We start from the raw sequence: 23,605 nt of genomic DNA, 5'->3' as shown, positions 1-23,605 counted from the left end.
AAGAACAAAATAAATACATAAAGAAAAGAAGCTTTGATGCATTGGTTGGATATAAGCAGCATAATTATAGCAAATGTAATTGCAATCCTTTGGAATGGTAGAGCTTTTACGTAGGATGGTGAACAGGTTAATATCGGAGTTTTCACTTTTACTAATATGTGCATTTGTTCTGTACAACAATGACAAATTAAGAAAAACATAACTAAAAGAAACAAAAAGTACATCAAGATCACGCCAGAGGGGGGAAATTAGAAATACTCGCGCATCTAATACATCATTCACCCCGCTACATACACATAAAAACGAACATCACTCATAGGAAACTGTACAAGGTCATATTTATCTTGACTATCACTGTATATGATTAAATAAAATCATCTTTCCAATGCCTTTAGCACTCATTATTAAACTAACATGCAGTTTGTTGAATGTATGATTGAAAGATCCAATAAAATGCTATTATAATCATTAGTAGGATTTTGTGTACAAATAGCTTTGTACAAAACAAATCGTTTCTCGTTGAGTCGGGTGTGTGGGTTTATGCAATCCACTGGTAGAATGAATTTTCAATGATTCACTTTCAATATGATGCTCTGTGGCTTGTAAGACCATGATAATTCATAAAAAATATTTTATTTAAATTTACAATTCTTCCAGATATGAAATCCAACAAATCCCCCATCCAATCAAAAAAAAAAAAAAAAAAATCATAACCTTTTTGATTTTTATAGAGGTATGAGTTTGAAAAGATACATGACAGAAAAATGTAACTCATAGATGTAATTCTAATTATGTTAAATAACAAAACAATAAAACATGAATGTGACTATCTACTCACAATGCTGTGGTCTCTATGGTAATGCATTATATCAAACTTGATCGCATGTATGCATTCAGCCTCACGCAATGCTTTTGAGAAGTCAGGATATTTCCTTTTTTCCTCACTTAAAACCACCTTTTACCTCCATGTTTTCAAATTTGGTTGTTATACACCTACATTCCGCTGTTAATTAAAAGCTTTCTTTCAGTGTCTTTCAGTGTCCAATTTCACTAGCATCATTGCAGCAGACAGAAAAGAAAGCCTTATGAAACACTAACAAACTTCGCAAAAAATACCAATTATAATAATAACAGCTAAGATCTGAGCACAAAGAAAATAATTAGAAAAAAACTACAACACAATGCGGAAATATTGAACAAATCAAGAAAAATGAGTACATCCATGGGTTTAAGCCGAGAAACGTAGCAGGTACAGTTTGACTAGTCATGACCTAGACATTTTTCCACCTGTGTTCAATGGTCTTGCTTTGCATTCAAGTAGTATCGGTACAGTGAAAAATACAGAAACATAAGCGCGCATGTATTCATTTTTACATGTAATTCACACTAACCCGGGCTGAGTGAATTTGCATTGAGAAAATACATTTTCAGTAAATATTACAAGGAAAAATATATATATTTAGTTGTGTATACTCTATCTAACCAGTACACAAATGCAAGAGACTTGTGTTGCCTGCAGGTTTCGGGTTTTCAAGGTTCATTGAACATGTTTTACCAAGTTTGAGAAGTACTAATGCAGTGGACGTTGGTTCAGACCGACCTTATTCTGCCCTGAAATACCCTCTCCTGACCAGCAGTTGGGAGTATTTGCAGATACATTCAAAGGCGGTTGAACAGAAACTTATATAAAACGTCTACAAATGAGTTTCTTGCACACAGTGAACATTCATGGCCAGCTTGCATTGGAAGTAAAGCTGACGTGCGAAATTCTGGAGTAGAAATCTGAAATGACTTAGAAGGGTCAGAGGAGGGTGCCGACCACAGCTAGGCGGCTTTACGTGTGGGTTTATTGCAATAATAAGAAATAATGCCGCCATGGCACTGTTTATTTTGATTAGGGCTGTTTTCTTTAGCTGAAAGCCGGGATTATGTGGAGGGTTTTTTGAGGGCTATGGGAGAGGCCCCTGGGAGGGGGATGGGGGCTGTTAGGGAGGATAAAGGGGGGACAAGGCCTGGCATTCACAGGCCTCCCCACCTGCTCCTCAAGCCCCGGAGCGCTCGTCCAGCTGGGCAACTCTGATGCTGGTTTCCCCGCACTGGGCATGGAGGGTGGGCAAGGAATATGTGCAAGATAATATGAGACGAGACAAGATGGCTGGTGTTGAATAATGAGCTTATGAATATAAAGTGAAAAACTGTCACAGAAAGCTTGCTAAATTAATATTAAAGTGTCACTTTAGGAACATCGCGCGTATGGGAAAGTGAGACAGCGGATGAAGCAGTGCCACAGTAGTTTTGATAGCGGTGCCTCAGTTCCTGGAGGGTCTTGTATGCCTTTCGCCTGAGCGAGTAAGGCCCGGTCGACAGTTTCTCATGGTAACCCTTCATCCTCGCAGGCTGAAGCGACAAAGGACGGCAAATTCATTGTTCACTTGATATGTATGATTATGTACAAATCGAGTAGTAATGCCTAAAGCCCCCTTTTTAAGGAGAGTCAAGTTTGAAAGCAGCTGTTCAGTGAGGTAATGAGTGGTCACACTGACAAATCAGTGGTCCGCAACAGTAAAACAAAAAAAGGATGCGCGAGTGTTTACCTGTGCTTGTGAAAAAGTACAGTCATTTAAAGAGCGACTGATCTTGTCTGAGAAGTCGTCGACAGTGCCAAACTGAGGGGAAAAAAAATACTGATAACATCTCATTTGAAAATTCCCAACATGTTCAACTATGATTTGATAGCATATCATGCTTATTGTCTGTGAGCCGTTATGATTTGGGCTTCAACTTCCTCTATTACAATCCCCCCGGCCAGCTGCTTGGATGCTATCCAATCAGACGAGGCCATTTTCCCTCTTTAAGCTCCTGCAATGCATTGTGGGATGCTGTTGGCGGGTGAGTGGGGAGTAGTGCAGAGGGGAGGGAGGTTTCCGTGTGAGAGAGAGGAAGCTGACTGGGTGTTTCTTCTGCTGGAGTGCTCAGCTCCTGATAAAGCCTCAGTCTTTATCTGTCTCGCTATGGGTCAACCCCCTCTTTCCTGCCTCCTGTAGATAGTGCTCTTTGTTCTCATGGAGGCCTGTTGCTCTCATCACATAGTGAAACAGCCGTGATGATACAAACTCTGACAATCTAGTTCTCAATGAGTTGAAAATCTGTGCCCTAACTAGTGATCGACCGATATATCGGCAATGCCGGTTAATCTGCTGATATCTGGCCATTGGAAAAAAAACAAAAAAACATATCAGCCGATAACACTGTCTGACAGACCAACATATCAGCCAGGCCGATTAATTGGTAATTTTGTGATTATCGGTATTGGCCGATAACAGTATCTTACTGAGAGATATTTTGTTTAGGGCTATGTATCCAAAAAGCATCACAAGCACCAATGATCTCTAAGATATAATTACGCTTACAATGCCTTTGGAAAATGTGGTCCACTCCGATTATTTAAGCCAATATTTATCCATTTTGAGATTACAAGTATCGGCCAACAACTGATATAGCCGATTAATTATTCAACTATAATGTTAAAATTAAGAAAAAAATTGTAAACATTTTTAACATTTTCTGTCATTAAATTTTATTTTGTAAATATCGGTATTACATCAGTCACTGAGAGATGCACATCGGTCAACCACTAGTCTTAACCAGGTGCAATGGCAAGTGATAACTGACAAGACATTTTGTCAACCACATGGTTTTGAATTGTGTTTGTTTTGCTGTGCAACTCTGCCCACAGTGCAATCTCACTGGTCCAAATTGCAGCTTCACACAGCCATATATTAAGCTTCAAATATGGCTGCAATATTGTCACTTCAATATTTGTTACATGGCACCTGGTCATGACACGGTGTGTGGATTTGATATCTATTTCTTTCAAACATTTGCTTTGGCCCTCCATCTATTTCTCTCATACGCCCACTCCTTTTCAGATAGAGTGAGCGAGGCAGAGTGCGTAAAGCTCCACTATAATGGCTCTTGTCTCCCTGGCTAGTGTGCTATGAATAGCCCTGTGTAGGATGATGCAGTTTTCTAAGAGGAAGGCCTCTGCAGATGGAGCTCTGCAGAGGGCAGAGGGCCAGGACTTCTGCTGTTACCTGAGAGAATGCCAACATCCCTCCCCTCCCTTCTTCCTCTGGGTAGAATACAAACGTTCACACCTTGGCCTTTGGTGGATTCTGCTCATGTGCTTTTTGTCTTTATTTGAGTCTGAAGTAGGCGTACGTCCAGACAAGTCCCTTTGAATGTGTCGTACTGTAGTGAAAAACCCTGAAGTTGATGAATGTGCTGTTTTTATTGAGGAAACAGCTGCTTTGAAAGTTTAGCCTCCAAATTTTCAAGGGGAGTTTAGTTTAGTCCACTGAGAGAAGTGGTGCTGTCTGTTCTCCTCATTGGGTGGCTCAAGCATGTAAAAGTGGACTGATAATGACATTCAAGCTATATTGAGAGGATTCCCTTTGAAACATGGACCCAGGCCAACAGAGCTCTGTGTGCCTACAAGGTTAGCGGGAGATAGCGATGTTGAAAATAAAGTCATTTCCAGTCTCAAGACAGAATTACCCCCCCCAACCCTTTGTATCTGGTGAGCAGTTCTGCCACTCTCGTTAAAAGACTGATTGAAAAAATAATAATAATATTAATAAAAAGTATGAATAACTGTTAAAACCCAGAATTTGCTTCCCCTGATGTGAAAACAAACAAACCAACTCAAAAAAAAAAAGAGTGCAAAGTTTCCTTTTGTCCAAGTGTAAGGCTGTTTCTTAACGTATGTTTATCTTCATCATGTTCATTCTTTCAAGCTAACGAGGCCATCCCTGAGCAGGGCGCAAAATTCAACCTCTGTTGAATTTCGGAGTAAAGTGATGCTTGTATTGTGCAGTCAATGTGAGTATTAAAGGAGAAAAAAACTGTTCTGAATCCTGAGGTGTATGTGCCCCTCTCCCTCATCCGTTTTAAATAAAAAAAAACATCTTTACCTGTCAAACCTTTCAACTTTTTAGTTCACTTGAACAGAGCGGTTGTATATGAAAGAAACGGCAACAAAAAACCCATAATGGAAAGAGGCTGTGGCCAGAAGCTATAAAAATACAGACATATGGTACATCATGTAAATATTGCCATGTGGAAAAGGCATTTTCTTTTTTGTGTTTTTTTCTCTTTTAGGGGTTGCACAAGAAAATTGCACTACAAGAAGCAGTTATGTACAGTACAGTACACCACAGCAAGCGACGGGTTTAGCATGGGCGCTTATTACGCCGGTAATTTTTTAGGGAAAAAATTATGGATAGAGAGGAATAAAAAAATGAGAAGAAAGTGCGGCCAGGTTAAGGCGAGTTGGCTGGGCTGAGGGTGGGGCTTGAGGCGTCGGATCGACTGTAATCGCTGAGGGAGCCGGGACGCGTGCTGCTTGAGACAGTGGCATTGCCACCGCCGTGCTGCCTCTTCAGCATGGCCGGCTGGAAGTCGGAATGACGGCGTGCGTGTTTCATCAGGTGGTCGCTCCGCATGAAACGTTTGTCGCACAGGGGGCAGCCGAACTTCTTCTCGCCCGTGTGGGTGCGATAGTGCCGTGCCAGCTCATCAGAGCGAGCAAACTTCTTAATGCAGTCAGGCCAGGTGCAGGGAAAGGGGCGCTCTCCTGTGACAAACACATAGAAAAAGCAGAACACACAGCTGTTATTGTTTACAATACACATTCATGATCGCTCAGACATACGTGATGTTTTCAAAACAGACTGTAAAGCTATACAGTATTTTACACTCTTTACAGATTATAGGCCAGGGGTTCTCAACACTGGCCCTTGAGGTCCACTTTCCAGCAGAGTTTAGCTCCAACCCTAATGAAACACACATGAACAAGCTAATCAAGGCCTTCAGGATTACTAGAAAGTTACTGGCAGGCGAGTTTGATAAAGGCTGGAGCTAAACTTTGCAAGAAAGTGGACCTTGAGGGCCAGAGCTGTGAACCCCTGTTATAGGCCAATGTGCCATCTGTGAATAAGGAGTTGCAGCTGTGCTTCAGAGTATTTGATTGTTGAAATTTTGAATTGAAAAATTTAATCCATTTTTGAAAAAGTAAACTTGCTCCAAAAAACAAGGTGTTAAAGAGGCCACATCATAAACACCACCATGCGTCGCTAACAGCGATAAACTGGAGTGGCGGTGCCAACTGATGTGAACCAAGTCCAGCACTTATGTGGACAATGAACTCTTTCAGCACAGAATGTCCTACTGCGGCCTTTTTTATTCTACACGGCCCCCATTAAGCCTGTGCTGACATGCCTCATTGGTATAATATACTCTTTTAAACTGATCTAGAAGCAGTTTTGCGGTTTCTCTTGGTAAGCAGTGAATGACCCAGACCATTCAGATCCAGGTCACGCAAGGGTTTACCCTCCATGGATGGCTTTTAAATCCCAAAATGAGCAGTCTTTAACCAGACGTGAAAGGCGCAACTAATGTGGCACAACTATTTAGAAGCGGCTCTTGAGAGCGTGCTAATCCTCTCCTATAGAAGCAAAAGTCTGCAAAAAAAATTTATTTATTTATTTTTTATTACAGTTGCTAAGCTGAGTGAAAAGCCCACACATTAAACCAGGAATGCACAGCATTAAAAATAAACCATATGTTCCAGCCCAATAAGCATTGCATCATGCTAATTGGAGAATCATGAGAATACTAGGGGGACATGTATCATTTTGACTGCTCCAAAGAGGCTTATGGGATTTACTGACTCATTATTGAGATATCTGATGGACACACAAACACATACTCATTGGTTTATTTGGAACTGGCACACATCTCGAAATGACCTTGCAAAGTATTTTTTCTCCCCCCCATTACCACATGTTGCAGAGCCAGACAGCAAGTTTAATTAGGCAGGTTAACGGTCTTTACTATGGTACCCTGCCCCAGCTTGTACTCAATAGTGAAACTAGCAGTGAGCCAAAAGCATGGGAAATTATACCCTACCCCTTCAGGCAATAAAAGAGGGCTTTGACACAAATCTACCCAAAGCCAGATGGGTTCATATATCTCGGTGTGGTTTCCTCACAGTCGAGTAAATGCGGTACCAACACCTTTCTTTGTGCACACAAAGGCCCACATGTCAGATACAACATGTATTTTAGCTCCATTTCATTGGTTGTCTTCCCCCACAAATGTGAGACCTGCTTTACTTATTTTACCAGCTTTTCAACAGCAGTTTTCCCTCCCTGAGCAGCGCCACCACAAAGGTCTTGAAACCACCGTTGAATAGAATATGGGTTCTATGTCTGCACTTTTCATAATTTTGAAATGCAAAGAACGGGAAAGAAAAAAGTCAGACATGTCAGTCATTACTTGGTTAAATTAGACAGAACAGGCAAAGTACACAGACATCCAGACAGCTTTTTGCTGCTGCCTTTGTTTTGTGGTTTCCCCTAAAGGCCCCAATGGAAAACAACTTCAAACGAAACATATATGTGATGCCAAATTTATGTGTGGGACGACAGCTTTGCTGGGGTCCCTTCCCCCTACTATAAAAGATTGAGAAAGCGAGAGAAACAGCAGGCAGAGCGAGTCTAGACTGCCTCCATCTAAATCTATGACCTGTCACTCACTTTCAGACAGACCTGCTCCCACCATGCACACAAACACACAACAATGTACTATGTGATGACATATTCACCTCACATGTAGACCCTTGCTATGTTGTCAACAAATAAAACCTTCAGACACACATGAAAATATATTCTGTGTGTGTATGAGCTTTGTGTCCATAACAATATCTGTGTAGGTTAAGGTTTACTTGTATCTGTCATATATTATATCCTCCCACACACACCCACGTGACAAAACACAAAAAATACAGTTACGCACACAAAAACACTCACTCCCACTCTAACTAAAGCAAATAACTCATTGGTACAAAAACACATAATCTGATACTCATTTACCACACACATATTCAAGCCCATCCAAACATACCGTCCGTAAGTATACAAAGCCACAATTTAAATCCACTAACCTTCAAACATGCCACACCCACGAGAACTAATCTGAGAGGGTCACTGTTGTTTGACCTTTTTTAAATATCCTGGATCTAGTCATGATTGTGGCGTATAAACATAAATACACAAGATCTAACATTAGCGTAGTAGGAATGGGGACAGAGCGGTGGATGGTCTGAGATTCTCCCTTCAGCAATGACAGGAGCCAACCTGTAATTTACAGTCTAATTAATACACGAAAGAGTCTGTGGGAACTCAAGATTGTAAAGTGTGAGTTATGAGTGGTGAGCAGCTTCTCAACAAAGGTAAGAGTTGCAACAGTATGAATACTTCACAGGTTAAAAAAAGGAGACGAACAGGACTGGGCCTTGCAAAGGTGTGAATAGTGACATCAATGCAATGCACAGGTGTTAGTCTAATTCTCCTGAGAGCAAAGCAGTTGAATAAGGCAGGTTTTGAAAATCAACACACAAAACAAACAAAAAAGGCCACAAAAAAAATCACCAACAATTTTGCTCTTTGCGGTCAGTGCTATTTTATTATTATTTATATACTATACATTTTAAAATTTATTAATAATTTCAATAGCTTTTATTTTAATATTTTTGGGTTTCATTTTAAGTTTTAGTTTTAGTAATAGTAGTTTTAGTGCAGTTTTTATGTGCATTTTTATAATTTTTAAGAGTTTTTGTTTTTTCTTTATATATAGCTTTAAATCGTTTTTATTTCATTTTTAGTTTAATCATTGTAGTACTTCAAATTAAACTTATTTCAGCTAGTTGTCAAGGCAACAATTTTAAGTTTTTTTAAGTTTAAGTCGTCCCATCTAATATTTATATCTTATTTTATTTTAGCTTTGTTTTAATTACAGGAAACAATTTTTTATAGTTTTAGGTTTTAGTCAACAATAACACCGTTTGCAGTTCACTGTAATAGACCAGAGGCTAGTGCGCTGGGCAGCTAGCATACAAAGTATATGCTCAACACAAAAGCATCACCTACAGACAAGACCATTCAGAACTACCATGCTTAAAATTTTCTGCTTGCATTGTGTGAACATGGCTAAGAGTTCAAGTGGGACATGTTTCCAGGAATATTATTATCACCAATGAGGGTGCTCTTTATGTGGCTCTGAAGTAGACTTATGTAAAAAGGTCACACTGTCCAGCCTGCAACAGTTTCATAACAGATGGAAGTGGCTGTGGCTCTATCCACCATGTCAAAAACCATGCAAAAGGGACACTGAAGACACTTCCTCTTTTTGTCCCTTTGGGAAAACAATAGTGAGGCCTTAACCCATACTGTCATACTGTTCATGCAAATACCCACAACAAAATTTATGTAAACTTTACTCATCCCCTTGCCTGTGGTCAATATATTTATTCACAGCATTGCATCCTGGCACTTGTACAAAAAGAGACTTTTTTGAAGTGGTTTGTGTTGCATGGGCACTGGCATGTCTTCACACTGATGAGCTACACCCTCTTTGGTGTGGAGCAACCAGCCCTGCATGTGCCCAATTCTTTTTCGCAACAGGGACCAGTAATTAGGAGAGCTTTAGATTCGACCTCTGTGTTAACGAACACAGTGACCCAGTTACCCTTTGCAGCAGTTACCTCACAGTTGCTAGTACAGACATCCCATAGCGAAGGTAGCTGAGCAACAGTGTTTCCCTTCAGAGGCTATGCCATTATGTCACAGACAGCAGCTTTACATAACTGTTCCCTTTTGGGGCCACTGGGTCAGTAAATAAACTCATGCTCATGTCTTCTCTCAAGTATAACAACATATCGCAAATCCATGGCTCAATTTCATAGAGGGCCCAAAGAAAGAACAACTTCAGACTCCCTTGAATCTGTAGGAAATAGGAGAAAAGGGCCTTTTGAGGTGAACAGTCTAAGCCACGGACATCTGATCAGGCCACTATCTGAGCAACACAAGTGCAGACTGAATGTCGATCCAGGAGACTTGGTGTCGCTCACCTGTTCCAACAAGAGTTACCAGCATCTCTGTGTGGGTGAGATAAAATTCCTCGGGTTTCTTCAACCGTAAGGCCACTTACGCAGGCTGAGACGTAGGTAGGAATGGAAACAGCCAGACACAACATGAGAAAGGCAGGAAGACATTAAGACAGGCAGTAAGGACCTCCAGTAGGAAGTTTTACAAATCCTTCATAACCATGAGCTCAAAGTGAACTCTCAAAGCTTGCTCAAGGGCTATATACACTTCATGCCCTAGAACATGCTCTGAAATTAGCATAGTCTGCAAGTCCAATGTCAGCTGCTGTCATTCAGAAAGCAGTTCTGACTGAGAAAATGTTTTAGTAAGGTAATTAGAAGAAGACTTTGCATTCATCCTCTAGACACCATACGAACACATCCCTTGCAGGACAAGAATGGAGGACAAGGGTTTATAGTAGAAACCCTGTGCTATTTGTTCATTTTGACTGGCAAAAATTAAGGTCAGGACCAGGACAGTGGAAACTGATCTTAGATAAGTATAAAAGGCCTAGTTCCAACCATAAAGATCAAGAAGGTTTGAATTTGTCCTTGTTTTTGCAAGGTTTTTGGCCAAGAATCTGACAGATGGTGCACATGTGCCTTCAGTTATCTTTAGCCAGAGGCAAAGCAAAAGTGATACAACAAATAGAGATGTAAACTAGACCAAGACATGATGCTTTTAATATATTATGCATTAGATCCTGATGTTGCCGATGGTGATCCCAATTAGATCAGACGTTCTGAATCAGGGGCACACTGTGTCCTAGCCTCCGGTCTACCACTTACTCCGATTCATTATCTGTGGAAAACCACAAGAAGCCTGATCTCTAAAATGGCACCACAAATGTAGCTGCAGCACTTACTAGCAAGTTGTAATTTATTCCTGGTGGGTCATACAGAAGTCTGCCAGCTCAAGCCCACATTGTTAATGACAAAACTGCTTTGGGCCATTGGAGACCCAGACAGGCCTCTTCTTAATCTCAAAGTTTCCAAACCCGTCTTCAAGAAAGTTCTCAGCTTCTCTCAGCAAAGCAAACTTCTGCCAACAACCCAGCTTTCCCCATTCCACCAGGGCTGAGATGCTTGCCGATATGATCTCATCACTGCCCCATAGGATCAGGGAATTTTGGGAGTGTATGCAATCCCATCAGCATCCAAGTTGGGAGAAAGATATGGGTCACACCCTCCATCTAACTGAGGTTGCCAAGAAGTGAGTTCACAGAGACCGCAACGCACCATGGAGACCAGAAACCACAAAGTTTGGCACAAACATAGCTTGGACTTACGTTATAGTTGTGGGCAATTTAACAAATAGGCAGCGTTATCATCATATCTGCATTAGACACTTCATATTAATCTCGTGAAGGTCTAGTGAGCAGACTGTTGACTGAGCAAAAACTTTCCTGGTGGTTTGACCCAGATTACAGCATTTAGAGACAACTGTGGGAATGGAACAAAAAAGACAGAAGGTACACCACACACAGGTGTGCGCAAATGGAGGGAGGGGATGCGGGGTTGACTAACCACACTGAGACTGGGTGAGTCAGATCAGGCTTTCAGTACTCTGTTCGTGCCAGTGACTTTGAGAAACTGAGGATTAATGCTAATGGATGTGGGTGTAACAAAGACATTATGGCTAGGTCAGGTGCAACGATTAGGACTGGGCCAGACTTGTCCAGAGACATTGTGATGAAGGCAACTATGTTTAATTTATCATCCTCTATTGTCTTTAATGAAAAACACTAAAAACCACTTGCCTTTCAATTGCACATTCTCCTCCCAGGGTTTTAATGCTGTTGTTGCTGCAGAAATGTGAACAATAGTACTGGCCTTGTGTCTGATGGAAGAGCCTTCACCATCAGGCATTTCAATCAAGCCTTCCAAGCCTAGTAGACATAACTCACTCCTCCCAGTCTCTACAGCACATGTGCACACACGGTCTAAGACACATTATATGAGGAAGCAGCCACAACTGCTGCAGATTTATGTCCCCTCCCCCCTATTTTCCCACCTCACGAGGAGTGCATCTCACAGCTTTGCTCTACTCATCATTACAGCTTTGAAATGGACCTTCCTGTGGACCTTCCATTTTACATTAAGACAGCTGTAGCCAGCTGAAGCACGTGAATGGTAACAGGCAAGAGCAGGTGGGTGGGGTCACCCACAGCTCTGACATTCATGTACAGACACAAAGTCTGCTAAATGTCAGAACACTGTGCGAAATTTTATTTTTATACTGTAAAAAAAAGTATACATTAAATGGGTAATAACAAAAAACGCTAATGAAAGCTGATCTTGAACAAGATTTCTCTTTTCAAATCCCACGCTTTAAGGACAAACTGTCCTCTCTCCAACTGGTTAATTTCTTTTGTCAACCACATAAGCATTAGTCAAAGCTATTTGAGGCTTTGTTTACTTCCTTGAGTGATGCAAAACTTAAACGGATAGTTCATCCCAAAATGTTGATGCAAACCTGTATGAATTTCTTTCTTCATTCAGAAATGTCTCGGTGCTTTATTTGTCAATACAATGAAAGTCAGTGGGGTCCCATATTATTTTGGGCGTCACTGACTTTCATCGACTTTTATCGACAAAAACTGTTGGAACATTCTTTAGACTTTTTTGTTGCTGTTTTCTGCAAAAGAAACAAAAGTCATTCCGTTTAAATAAATTATTTAAACATTAATTTTTGGGTGAACTATTCTTTGAACATATTTAGTTCCTAAAGGTTTACCTTGAGTAGACACCACTGACACAGTAAGATCCTCTCTGTTCGAAACCACCAAGCCAACCCTTCCCCCATGACTGTCCACTGAATGATCCTTTTCATCCCGCAGCCACGCCTGGAAGAGCACAGGCCCGGATCCTCCATATACAGATTTATTAGACAGTAAGGTATCAAACATCTCACTATAAAATATAAAAGCCTGGGAGGCAACCTAGGTTCTGGCACACAGCAGAAAACAACCTCTCTCTCAGTTTCTTTTTGTTTCTCCCCTCAATTCTCATCTCAAAAACCCAAATGCATGCACTGCTGCTGCAGAGAATCACCAAATCAGATTGCCAGCAGATGCAGCTGAGCAAGTGACCTACATCAGTGGAGGGCTTTGACAACGGATCCCAACCCCACACTTCTGCCTTTCCGTACAGAACATCCCCACCCACAAATTGCAGTGTTAGCACCCCACACAGAGTTTGCGTGAGACCCTAAGCTGGCGGTTCATGCTTCAGGAAGCTGAAAATATAGCTCCACACTAGCTCCAGATCCCCTTCTTCCTGCACAGAGAAATCGACACCCATACATAGTAAATGTAAGAAAGCAAAAGAGCTCAAACTATACAACGCTTCAGCAGTTCTGTCACCTTACGCCCTTATGGGTGGGGGGAGAAGACACAGGGCAATGGGGGATGGTTAGGTAGGAACAGACTTGCTTTTATAAGGCTCTGCCAAAGCTAACTAAAGTATACATAAGTTCAGCAGAGTTTGAAAGGTACTTATAGGAAGCAGTGGCCTAATACCAACTCTACGGTGAGTTAACTATGACTGACTTGGTTTAATGTATGGTAAAGTCTGATTTATTTTTATATAGCAGCTAAAGACTGTATGCTTTTCTTCATCTGAATAAAAAATAAGAGAACTGTATTCCCCTCAGTGAGGGCTACCTGCAAAAGGGTGGATGAGTGCATGATGAAACACCCAGGGGGCTTCAGCACTTCAGCCTATCATATTTGAGTGAGAGAGAGAGATGCACCAAAGCATGGTTTCCACCACTCACACAGGAGGCTGACAGTAAAAATCAGAAAAGAAACATGCTAAGTGGACAGAACTGATGCACATAGATAAATGGTTAAATGGCGTGAAGTGTGTCCACAAAAAACAAAACAAAACAAACAAAAACATTTACTCAACATATGTAACTTTTGCATTTATTTTGGGTTCATATGGTTTAAAAAAAACGTGCAATTTTTTTTTATCAAATATTACATTTTTGAGTAGTCACAACATTTGACATTTTACAACGTGACCTAAAATAGTTACCCAATTACCTAGCATAGCTAATATCTTTTAACTTCCGTTTATACTAATCTTCTCTCAAACATAAACATAGGGGCACATATAAAACTCATATGATCCCTGCATAACATCCTTCCCAATTAACTAGCTGGTGCATATCCTGAATGGCAAATGCCCTCTTGGGCATCTAATGGTTTTCACACCTGGCCCGTTGTTTCGGAACGCATTTCCCTCCTTAGCTCGGTTCGTTTGGGCATATGTGAACAAGGCAATAGCGCTCGGATCCGCGCCAAACCAATCGGTCCGAGATCGCCTGAACGAGGTGGTCTCGGCTCGATTGAAAACGAACTCTGGAGCGGTTCGGTTGTAGTGAGAAAGCAATCCGATCTAACGGACCAACGAACCAGGCTATATCACAATGTATAATGGGTAATTACGTAAGTTCCGTGAAAAGCATTAGCTTTGTTGTTTTGCTAATACTTCAAAATGAACCATGTGAATGTCTGTGGGTGAGCACGTCTTCGCCATTCAAAATCAAAGCGCACTTTTTCATTTTATAATGCCGTCTTATTGCTCTTCTTCCTAGTAGGTGCATTTTAAAAATGTTTTCCCGATGAATCCTGGACTCCTGCTCAAAGTGATAAATTAATATAACGGCACCTACAAAAAAAACAACAACAATAAGCCCGCGAAGCTGTTGTCGTTCCATCCTGACAGATGACAGCTGAGAGTGACAGCTAAGTGGAATCCCGGAAAATAAACCGTGAAACTTTGACCAATGAGAGAACAGTTTACTCGCGCGTGACTTGTATTAACAAATTTGGTCTGTTTAGAAACATTGCCGTGTGAAAGCGAACCACACCAAGAATAAAATGCAACATTGTAATAATTGTAATCCCTGTTTCGGAACAAAGCAATCGATCTACAGGTGTGAAAGCACCCTAACATATTCTGGTTACAAGGTAGCAGGCCAGGGGTGTGGAACGGAATATAGTTTTAGTCAGAAGAGTAGAATCCCTGTTGTGAAGCCATCACCCTCACACTGAGCCCCACCCCGTCCCAGCCTTGGCACTGTGCCCAGAACAGGGCAGAAGTGCCCAGGTCCCACCCATCCAAACCTTCCACCTGAACCACGGGCAGGATGACTGCACAGGATGTCACGTCTGTAAATAGCCCAGCACAGAGGAAAGAAAAATGGCCGACGAGTCAGTTTAATTTTGCATGTATTTGCTATAAACCTGGGAGGAGGGTGTTCTAGGAACTCGCTGCTTTAATGCACACTTGAACCAATGTCTGATCTATTGTTCAAGTGAGAACATTTGACCGCGTACACTGCTTTTGTACATACAACGAATTCTGTAGCAAAACAATGTCATCTATACATTGTGCACACTACTGTATCTCCCGGGACTCTAGAAGACAATACGAAGGGTCACGTAAGGAACATAAGAGTTCACGGGCCAAACAAAAAAGCTAATCAACCGTGAAATATGTCATTATGGGCTTTGTTTATGTGCATGATAAAGAAGGGTGCTGCTGGTGATTGAAACTAATGCGTACTAGCCACACACAGTGGCAGCATGACCTTTACTGATGACCCTATCCATAGTGGGTCAATAACCATGTGTTTCATAATAGGCAAAGTAGACAATAGACTACATCAGGCTGAGTTAGGATTCAAAAATTTTAATTTTAACAATTTCGTTAATATTAGGTAAGGGTCATCAGTTTGTTAAAATCCCGTCCTGTCTTTGGTGGCACAATGTACTTATTAGCATCTTTCCCCCAACAAAGCTGCTTTAGCCAGTCTTGCTCATCAATTTGTGACAAAATCTGTCCTCTCCTATTCTCCATAGCATTTCGGGTTGGAGAGAAACCCCACCTCCTCATACTTGCAGGAGATCAGACAAAGCTGTCTGGTAACCTTAGACCCTCGACCTGCTGTGTTCCGCTTCTCTTCACCAACCCACATAGCACAATGAGCAATTTGTGTACCACATTCGCTCTCATCTTCTATGTCCCACCGCTCCGCTTGCTCATACTTACAATCTCAATGCAGCGGAGGATTACAAAAACCTCTGAGGCCTTGGAGGTGATCTCATTTAATCTCCCTTGCACAGTACATCATGCAACAGTGTGATCTGAGGCATGCTATCAATATTCAAGACTCTCTGAAGTACTTAGTGGCTTGATGTGGTAACATGCCCCTCCACTCCCCTGGAGATATTCCCATGAGTATAAGAACTAGTGATACAGGTCCTGAGTAGCCCAATCAGGATAATGAGTCTAGGAACTGGGCCCAGATGACATTATGGAGTTGTACAGGGAGCAGATTAGATTATGGGGCTAGGGAGATTAACCCAGAAAACAGAGGCCACATGTACCCATTCTGATCATGAGGGTCCGTCATGGGTTTGCCATTGAAAGCAATTTGTGAACCTAATGAACGGTTTCATTTAGCCTTAACTTTCAAAAAGTATTAGAAGAGAATTATAACAAACACAAGTCTGGTGAATACCGTACCTTAAAACTTTTAATGGGAAAGTGAGTTAATTGAATGCAGGCTAGTTAAAGGAATATTCTGGGTTCAGTACAAGTTAAGCTCAATCGACAGCATTTGTGGCATAATGTTGATTTTCAACAGGAGTGAATGGGGCCAACTCAGAAACTTTAAAGGGGTCATATGATGCGATTTCAATTTTTCCTTTCTCTTTGGAGTGTTACAAGCTCTTGGTGCATAAAGAAGATCTGTAAAGATTAAAGACTAAAGTCTCAAATCCAAAGAGATATTCTTTATAAAAGTTAAGAGTCAGCCACGCCTGCCTAAAACGGCTCGTTCTAACACGCCCCCACATATCTACGTCACTATTTGGGCGGCGTTATGCAACTCTTCCCACATCTTCACGCAAAGAAAGAAGGCGTAACTTTTATTCTCGCTATAGTATTGTTGCCGCCGCCGCCATGTCGTGAAGGCGCTGTGTGCTTCGTTGTGAAAGCAAAACTATTTTGTTTGGTCTTCCAAAAGAGGACGATATTGCTTCGTCATGCCTGGAGCTGATCCGTGCTGGTCGCTGAGGAAATACTTCAACTTTGCGCTGTTGGTCACCGGATCGGCTTTCACCGTGGAAGCGGTCGTCACATGTGGTTGCCGCAGGCATCACAATATGGTAAGGGACGTAACATTTCCGTCACATGCTTGAGGAATTCGGCCAATCACAACGCACTGGATAGCTGGCCAATCAGAGCACACCTCGCTTTTTCAGACCGATGAGCTTTGTAAAAATCTACGCGTTTCAGAAAGGCGGGGCATAGAGGAGAAACAATAATGTACAGTATGTGGAAAATAATGTGTTTTTTGAACCTTAAACCACATAAACACATTTCATTACACCAAATACACAAAATAATGTTCTTTTTAGCAGCATCATATGACCCCTTTAAAATACTCCCGGATTCAATAGTATTCCCACAAGACAAAAACAATACAGATGAAAACCTGATTTTAGTGTGCATGTAATAGTAATGGTTTGTAAGTAGTAATGGCTTACTACTCTTTTGCGTAAATTTACATGCAGTCTGTTGCCAAGATGACACTTAAATCGGTAAATCAGATTTACAGCACAACACAAGTTTTAATAGTAGAAAGTTATGTATTTTTCTACTTTTAAATTCTCTCATTCTCTATTGTAAGATATGTAACCTCACGTAACCTTGATTTTTACTTTTTTTTTTTATAAAATGAGGTACGAGTTGAATTTAAATTTTTTGAGGTAATCAACATTATGTTGTTTGCACTTAACTTAAATTGAACCCAAAATATTCCTTCAATGCTGAAAGGAAAACAATGCTTTATTGCATTACATTAAATCTTTAAATGTGTAGAAATCTAATGCTGTTGAGGTATAAGTACTAATACAGCAGTTTCACTTTGAGCAAGAATTATTCAAGTCAGGTATTGCATGCAAAACACTTTCAGAGGAACTACACTTATGAGAAAATTCACATGCGCTGAAAGGACACCATGTCTTTTGTGCATAGCTAACAGCCAGAATGTCACAACCATGGCCTTGGCAGTCTTCTCAAGCCATGTCACTTCTTCTTCCTGAACCGAAACTTGCAGGTTTGTGAAAATCTTTTTGTTTTGTTCCCGGATGGCCCCACACCCATTTCATCTGCGTATGAATACCACAGGTTCCTTTTCTCGTCACAAGTCAACTGCGGCTTAATAAAGTAATGAGAATGTTATAAATTATCATCTGCAAGCATATTGTGCACCATTACAGTTAACAACTCATCAAATGCAAACCAAGCATCTCTCTGAATCTGTCCATCTGTGTTTATAAGGATGATTAATGAGCCCTTCCTTATCCAGCCACATGCTAGTTGGAATATTTTCATTTCTTTCTACCCTTTCCAACTTTCCTGTGTGTCCTTCTTTTTTGCCTTGAGACTGGGCATAGCCATAAAACATCAAATAAAAATATTATTCTTGATGCTCCTAGGCCATGAACTAATCTTAACATGATAATAAACCCTAACAAAGTGGAGATAAAAGTTCAGGATGCACCCAGACAACAGAGGCAGTGCCAGTACTGTCAGACTAAACTGAAAAGGTCCTCTCGAAAGGTCACAAGGAGGTTATTTTACCAGACATATCTCAGTGAGGGACACTCTGTAACCACAGGTTACCACAGAATTGCTGAGGGCAAGCACTTACAATACATAGTCTTTCTTTAAAAAGAAAACAAAGCTACAAATAGACCCAGAACCTAAAATTGTGGGCTTGGCAAACGTATGTGGTTTAAGGCAGTAAGCAAGATGAAAAGGGTCATTTCAGTCCGCAAACAAGTGCTTTACAAAGTTACGTTAGCTAGTAACAAATTCTTGGGGAGGGAAATAACACTTAAAAGACTTTGCACTGACATAGTTATCTATACTAATGCAATATTGTATAGTCTTCAGAAGTACAAAGTTAAAAAGTTCCTTCCATTGCTGTTTAAACAACTGCATTTGCTGCAGTGCATTTCAAAGCAGAGCCCTTTGCCACATTTCTGTGTCGTTTGATCATGACAGTACATCTGCTCCAGCTCCATCATAAAACGCCTTCTTTTTCCAGCAAGCTTGCACTTGTGATGGTTCGGGCCCTCCCCCTTTCCCCTGGAACTACTCGTTCAACAGAATAACACGAGAACACTGAAAAGGTCTAGCAAACAAATGAAAAATAATTATTTACACTTTATTCCTAAATTGCAATGACAGAAAAATGCAAAAAAAGAAACATATCAAGACCTGTTGCATTTTTCAGAAATGACTAATTGTGTTCACGAAAGCAGTTTGACTAGTGTGACTGCATCTCTGCGAATGAAGGAAAGCCCCAGAGCCCAAACTGTTATCCTACCGCTACAGTATAGGACTCCATCGGCGACACTAAAGTAAAAAACTGGATGCAACTTTCTGTGCCCAATTCTAGCTGGATTAAGACAAATTATTCAAAGCAGGATTCAAACCAGAACCAGCAGGAAATTCAAAGCATTTTCTGAAGTCAGATGAGGTCTGCAGTTCTTCTGTCTCCCCAAGTTTGTTTTTATGACTCTGTGTTCACCTTTCAGTTCAAAAGCAGTGCGTTGCTGAGAGAAAGATCCATCTTCTCTTTGCTCCATTGGTAGAGACTGATGGAAAATCTGCTGAGTGCTTAAGTAAGGCGCCCAGAACGGAGCAGGTTGGCTGAGCCTGGGCTGCTGAATTCAAATGACCCACATTCTCTGATTACCCAAACAAATTAGATGGAACACTCATTGTTTAACCGAATCATGGTCCGATCGCAGAACGGTGACTACAGTGAAACCCAATCTAAAGTCTATTTAGAGAACAGCCCAACTGAAAGACAGGAAGTGAGGGAGGTCTTAAATACACACTATAAACAAATTCACCACAAACGATGAACTGAGCTGTTTATCTGCTCTAAATGACTTACTTTGACACGTCATCACAAAACTAGACACATAACCAACACCAACAACATGGAACTAAACTGAAGCTGGAGTTTTACAGAAAAATATGACAGAATGCAAGATGGTATGTGGTGTGTTCTGACATAAACATTCCATTATATATACTGTAAAAGACCCAACGTATTATCAAGCAAAGTAGACGACATGCCCACCTTGAGTACTTCAAAGCTTTAAAGTTATATATTATATACTGTACAAGCCTTTTGTACCAAAAATCCAGTCAACGCACACTATATACAGTATGTATTATTTTAAAGTCAAGGTGAGGTTTTGGGGTAGTCCTGCTTCACAAGATATGCTATTCATGGCAGCAAATCCTGACAAGATTTTGTCCTTTTGTCCACAAACAACAGTTGTCCCATCAAGCATTATTGGTAGTACATTCTGACTGTTTTTTTTTCTACTTGATGTAATTTAAAAGAAGACAGTTTAAATGGTAGGTCGTCATAAGCAAGTAGGTCAAATTTTCAGAACACCATAACCACAAGAGATGAGTCATTACAGTTGATTAATTAGGTTCTGGATTAGTGAGGACAACTAGTTTATTTAGATTTTTGTTATATATTGTTTAGATTACAATGCTAACACAACAGCTATCAATTTTGCACAGTAATTATACGGTCTACCTTAAAATCTATAAATGAATGTGCAAACCTACAAATTTTCAAAGACAGTATTGCACATCCATTGTAATCAAAATAGACACGTCTCCTCCCCTAATATTCAGATAACTGTGCTCGACCATGTGCTTTCCAATTACAAATTCTTAAATTTCTACATTTCATAAAATATGCAGATGATGATAAAGAACTGAATGTATCAGACATTGACACCAGACGACTCAATCTGATCTATTTTGCCTGATAAAACACATCGCACTGTCTGAACATTCATTATTTTTAGTAACCAGGGGTGTGTATCGAAAAACCCTGACACAATTTACACTTCTGCGGTTTATCTCTGATCTGACGCTACAACGCTTTAGGTGTCAATAATGTTTCAATTTAGAGCAGGGTTTCCTGTCAAAAGGTCCATCTATTGCCTGAAGTGACAACAACAAGGCATTAATAAAATGATAGCAGCAGCAATACACGTCACGACGCGTGAAAATGCGCAACAGAACGTATAATTACTTTTCTAACTGTAATTTCCATCCCAACCGTCAATTATGAAGGCTTGAGGTCAGCGCTGAGGGCGGGTTCTCTGCGCGGTTCAGCGCTCGGCTTGTCGAGTCTGTTGCTGGCCAGATCAGCTGGCATTCTGTCCGACGGGGGTGTGGCACATCACAACAAAGAGCTTAACAGTCAAACAAGCAACCGCAGAAGTCTCACCAACCCCCATCTTTTATTCTTTTTTTTTTCTTTTTTTTAACCCCCCTTGCATATATCCAAAGGACTAACGCAAAGAAAACCAAATTATGCGCGAACCTGCTGTTTTTGGACTTTCTAAGGCGTTTGCTGTCTGCACCGAGCGCTATTGCCAGTGACTTTCGCAAACTACCACCATCGCCTCCTGAAACTATAGCCTACAAGACTTTTATGAGCGATTACATCATGGGGTGCCTGACTCTTTTTGCGCCGATTTTTGTGCGAAGGTATTGAATGTATATGAGTACAAATGTGCCTGTATGCATGAGCACGTGCGCACACATGTTGTAAATAGTTTTTTTTTTTCTGTTGAATGTTTATTTTATAGTACATTGTTGTCACTGTTTTTTTTGTTTTTTTTTACATTCCTGCCACTTTATTTTATTTATATATATTTTTTTCTGTCACCGTTTTATTGGGTGCATTAATGCGCTGGTAATATTGTACGCAGAACAATCGTGCCAATAAAGTGCTTTTAACTTGAAACTGAAAACTGGTTTATTGGGCATATGTGTGTTGAGTTGGCTCAAATAGGAGGCACCGGGGGGAGAAGAACTGTTGCTGTTTACCGTATAGTTTGGCGGGTACGCTGCGCGGTTCAGCGCTCGGCTTGTCGAGTCTGTTGCTGGCCAGATCAGCTGGCATTCTGTCCGACGGGGGTGTGGCACATCACAACAAAGAGCTTAACAGTCAAACAAGCAACCGCAGAAGTCTCACCAACCCCCATCTTTTATTCATTTTTTGTCTTTTTTTTAACCCCCCTTGCATATATCCAAAGGACTAACGCAAAGAAAACCAAATTATGCGCGAACCTGCTGTTTTTGGACTTTCTAAGGCGTTTGCTGTCTGCACCGAGCGCTATTGCCAGTGACTTTCGCAAACTACCACCATCGCCTCCTGAAACTATAGCCTACAAGACGCATTTGTGCTTTTTCTGTGGGGGTTCTTGTTCAATTCGACCCCTAAATCGTTTGCTTCTTTGTTTAAGAGCAGAGTCGCCGGTGATGGTGGTAGGTGTGGCAGAGTTCCCATCATCTCTGGTTTGGGTTGCTGTTGGTGGCGTGCTCTCCTCCTTTATTTTTGCCTGCTCGGCAAAATTGGTGGGGGTCTGTTGATTAAAATCCGCCAAAATTCTCGCCACCACAAAAAGAGATGAGTTGTCTTTCAAAGGCTCCTTGGTTTCTTCTCCATTCCTCTGTGCAGCCGCAGTTTCGGGCTTGATCTCTCTATTCCCTTTTGGACCGTGGACAATTGCTTGACTGGACATTGACACAAGGCACTCAGCTGCGAAGTGATCCATTTCGTTGACGAGTAGAAGTTGTTTCTTTATGACATTCAAACCCAATGACAGTAGACCATTGAACTCAGTAGATCCCTTTGTGTGATGCTGAATAGGCAGCTCTCATAAGCAAACTCACTTTGCACTATCTTACCGGCTTTTCAGCAACACTGACATCCTGCATGTAAATCATGCGAGATCGAGCCGTGAGCGTGCCACACCGAACTGCTTTCGTCCTTTAGAGATAAGTTTCCGGCGATGAGAGCTCTGAAAACTTGTCTGGATTAAGTATCAAAACTCCCATCGTGGCTGTAGTCATCACAGCGTTAAGGTGACAGTATGCTGTGCGCCGATTAGAGCTGATTGTATCCATGCTGGGGGCGTGTCTGCCGGTAGCGTATGGCAACGTCACCGAGCCGGCGCGCACTCATTGGATGGCGATGTGTCCCGGAGTGCACTGCCTTACTTGCCCCCACCAAACTTCTTCTTCTTCTTTAAATTTTATTGGCGGTTGGCAAACCAACTTAAAGGTGCATTTACCGCCACCTACTGGACTGGAGTGTGGGCAGTACTTTGAGAGAAAGGACAATGAGAGAATTTTTAAAAAAAAAACTATTTTTTCCTTTTTTACCCCCACCAAACTTTTAGAAAGTAGGCCTATAAAAGAAACTTCACTTAGAATCTAAATGCATATATAAGACATGCATTGATAAGTGTGAGAATGGAGTCTATTTTTAAAACAATATATACATATATAATGTAAATGGTAAAATTACTAAAGATTCCCCCTCACCCTCCCACTCAAATCAGTTTTGTAATGACTCCAATCCCACATTTTTTTGTATGATTGTAATTTAACAGGATTTCTCATGTACAGTGTGAGATCCCTATAGTGAAAATGCTTCTATTTAGCATTTTTATTAGGCTATTAATTGCAAATATATAT

General features: G+C 41.0%; 1 protein-coding gene across 4 annotated transcripts; it reads right to left on the bottom strand.

Moving 5' to 3' along the window:
• Positions 1-1,357: 1,357 nt before the first annotated feature.
• LOC107752329 (Krueppel-like factor 13) lies at positions 1,358-23,250 on the bottom strand. Of its 4 annotated transcripts, none has more exons than XR_001641346.1 (2): positions 22,814-23,250; positions 1,358-5,635 (listed from the first exon to the last, which is right to left on the bottom strand). XR_001641346.1 is itself a non-coding variant. In XM_016568279.1 (2 exons), exons 1-2 carry the CDS (start codon positions 12,892-12,894, stop codon positions 5,322-5,324), a joined length of 486 nt encoding a protein of 161 aa, XP_016423765.1. In that variant the 5' UTR covers positions 12,895-13,610; the 3' UTR covers positions 1,358-5,321. The 4 variants fall into 4 exon arrangements, 1 of the variants encoding a protein (XP_016423765.1); XR_001641347.1 differs by lacking the exon at positions 22,814-23,250 and adding an exon at positions 21,147-21,945; XR_001641348.1 differs by lacking the exon at positions 22,814-23,250 and adding an exon at positions 13,651-13,848.
• Between the last annotated feature and the right edge of the window lie 355 nt (positions 23,251-23,605).

This window comes from Sinocyclocheilus rhinocerous, unplaced genomic scaffold (assembly GCF_001515625.1).
Source record: "Sinocyclocheilus rhinocerous isolate Xijiao unplaced genomic scaffold, SAMN03320098_v1.1 scaffold861, whole genome shotgun sequence".
Taxonomy (NCBI): Eukaryota; Metazoa; Chordata; class Actinopteri; order Cypriniformes; family Cyprinidae; genus Sinocyclocheilus; species Sinocyclocheilus rhinocerous.
The sequence above is the reverse complement of the archived record's forward strand: the minus strand, read 5'-3'. Positions and strand labels throughout refer to the sequence as shown.

Coding starts and splice junctions, on each gene's coding strand:
- LOC107752329 (XM_016568279.1), bottom strand. CDS start 12,894: ATGTTTGATACCTTACTGTCTAATAAATCTGTATATGGAGGATCCGGG. Junction 5,636..12,722: donor GTCAGTGGTGTCTACTCAAG/GTAAACCTTTAG, acceptor TGTTTGTCACAG/GAGAGCGCCCCTTTCCCTGC.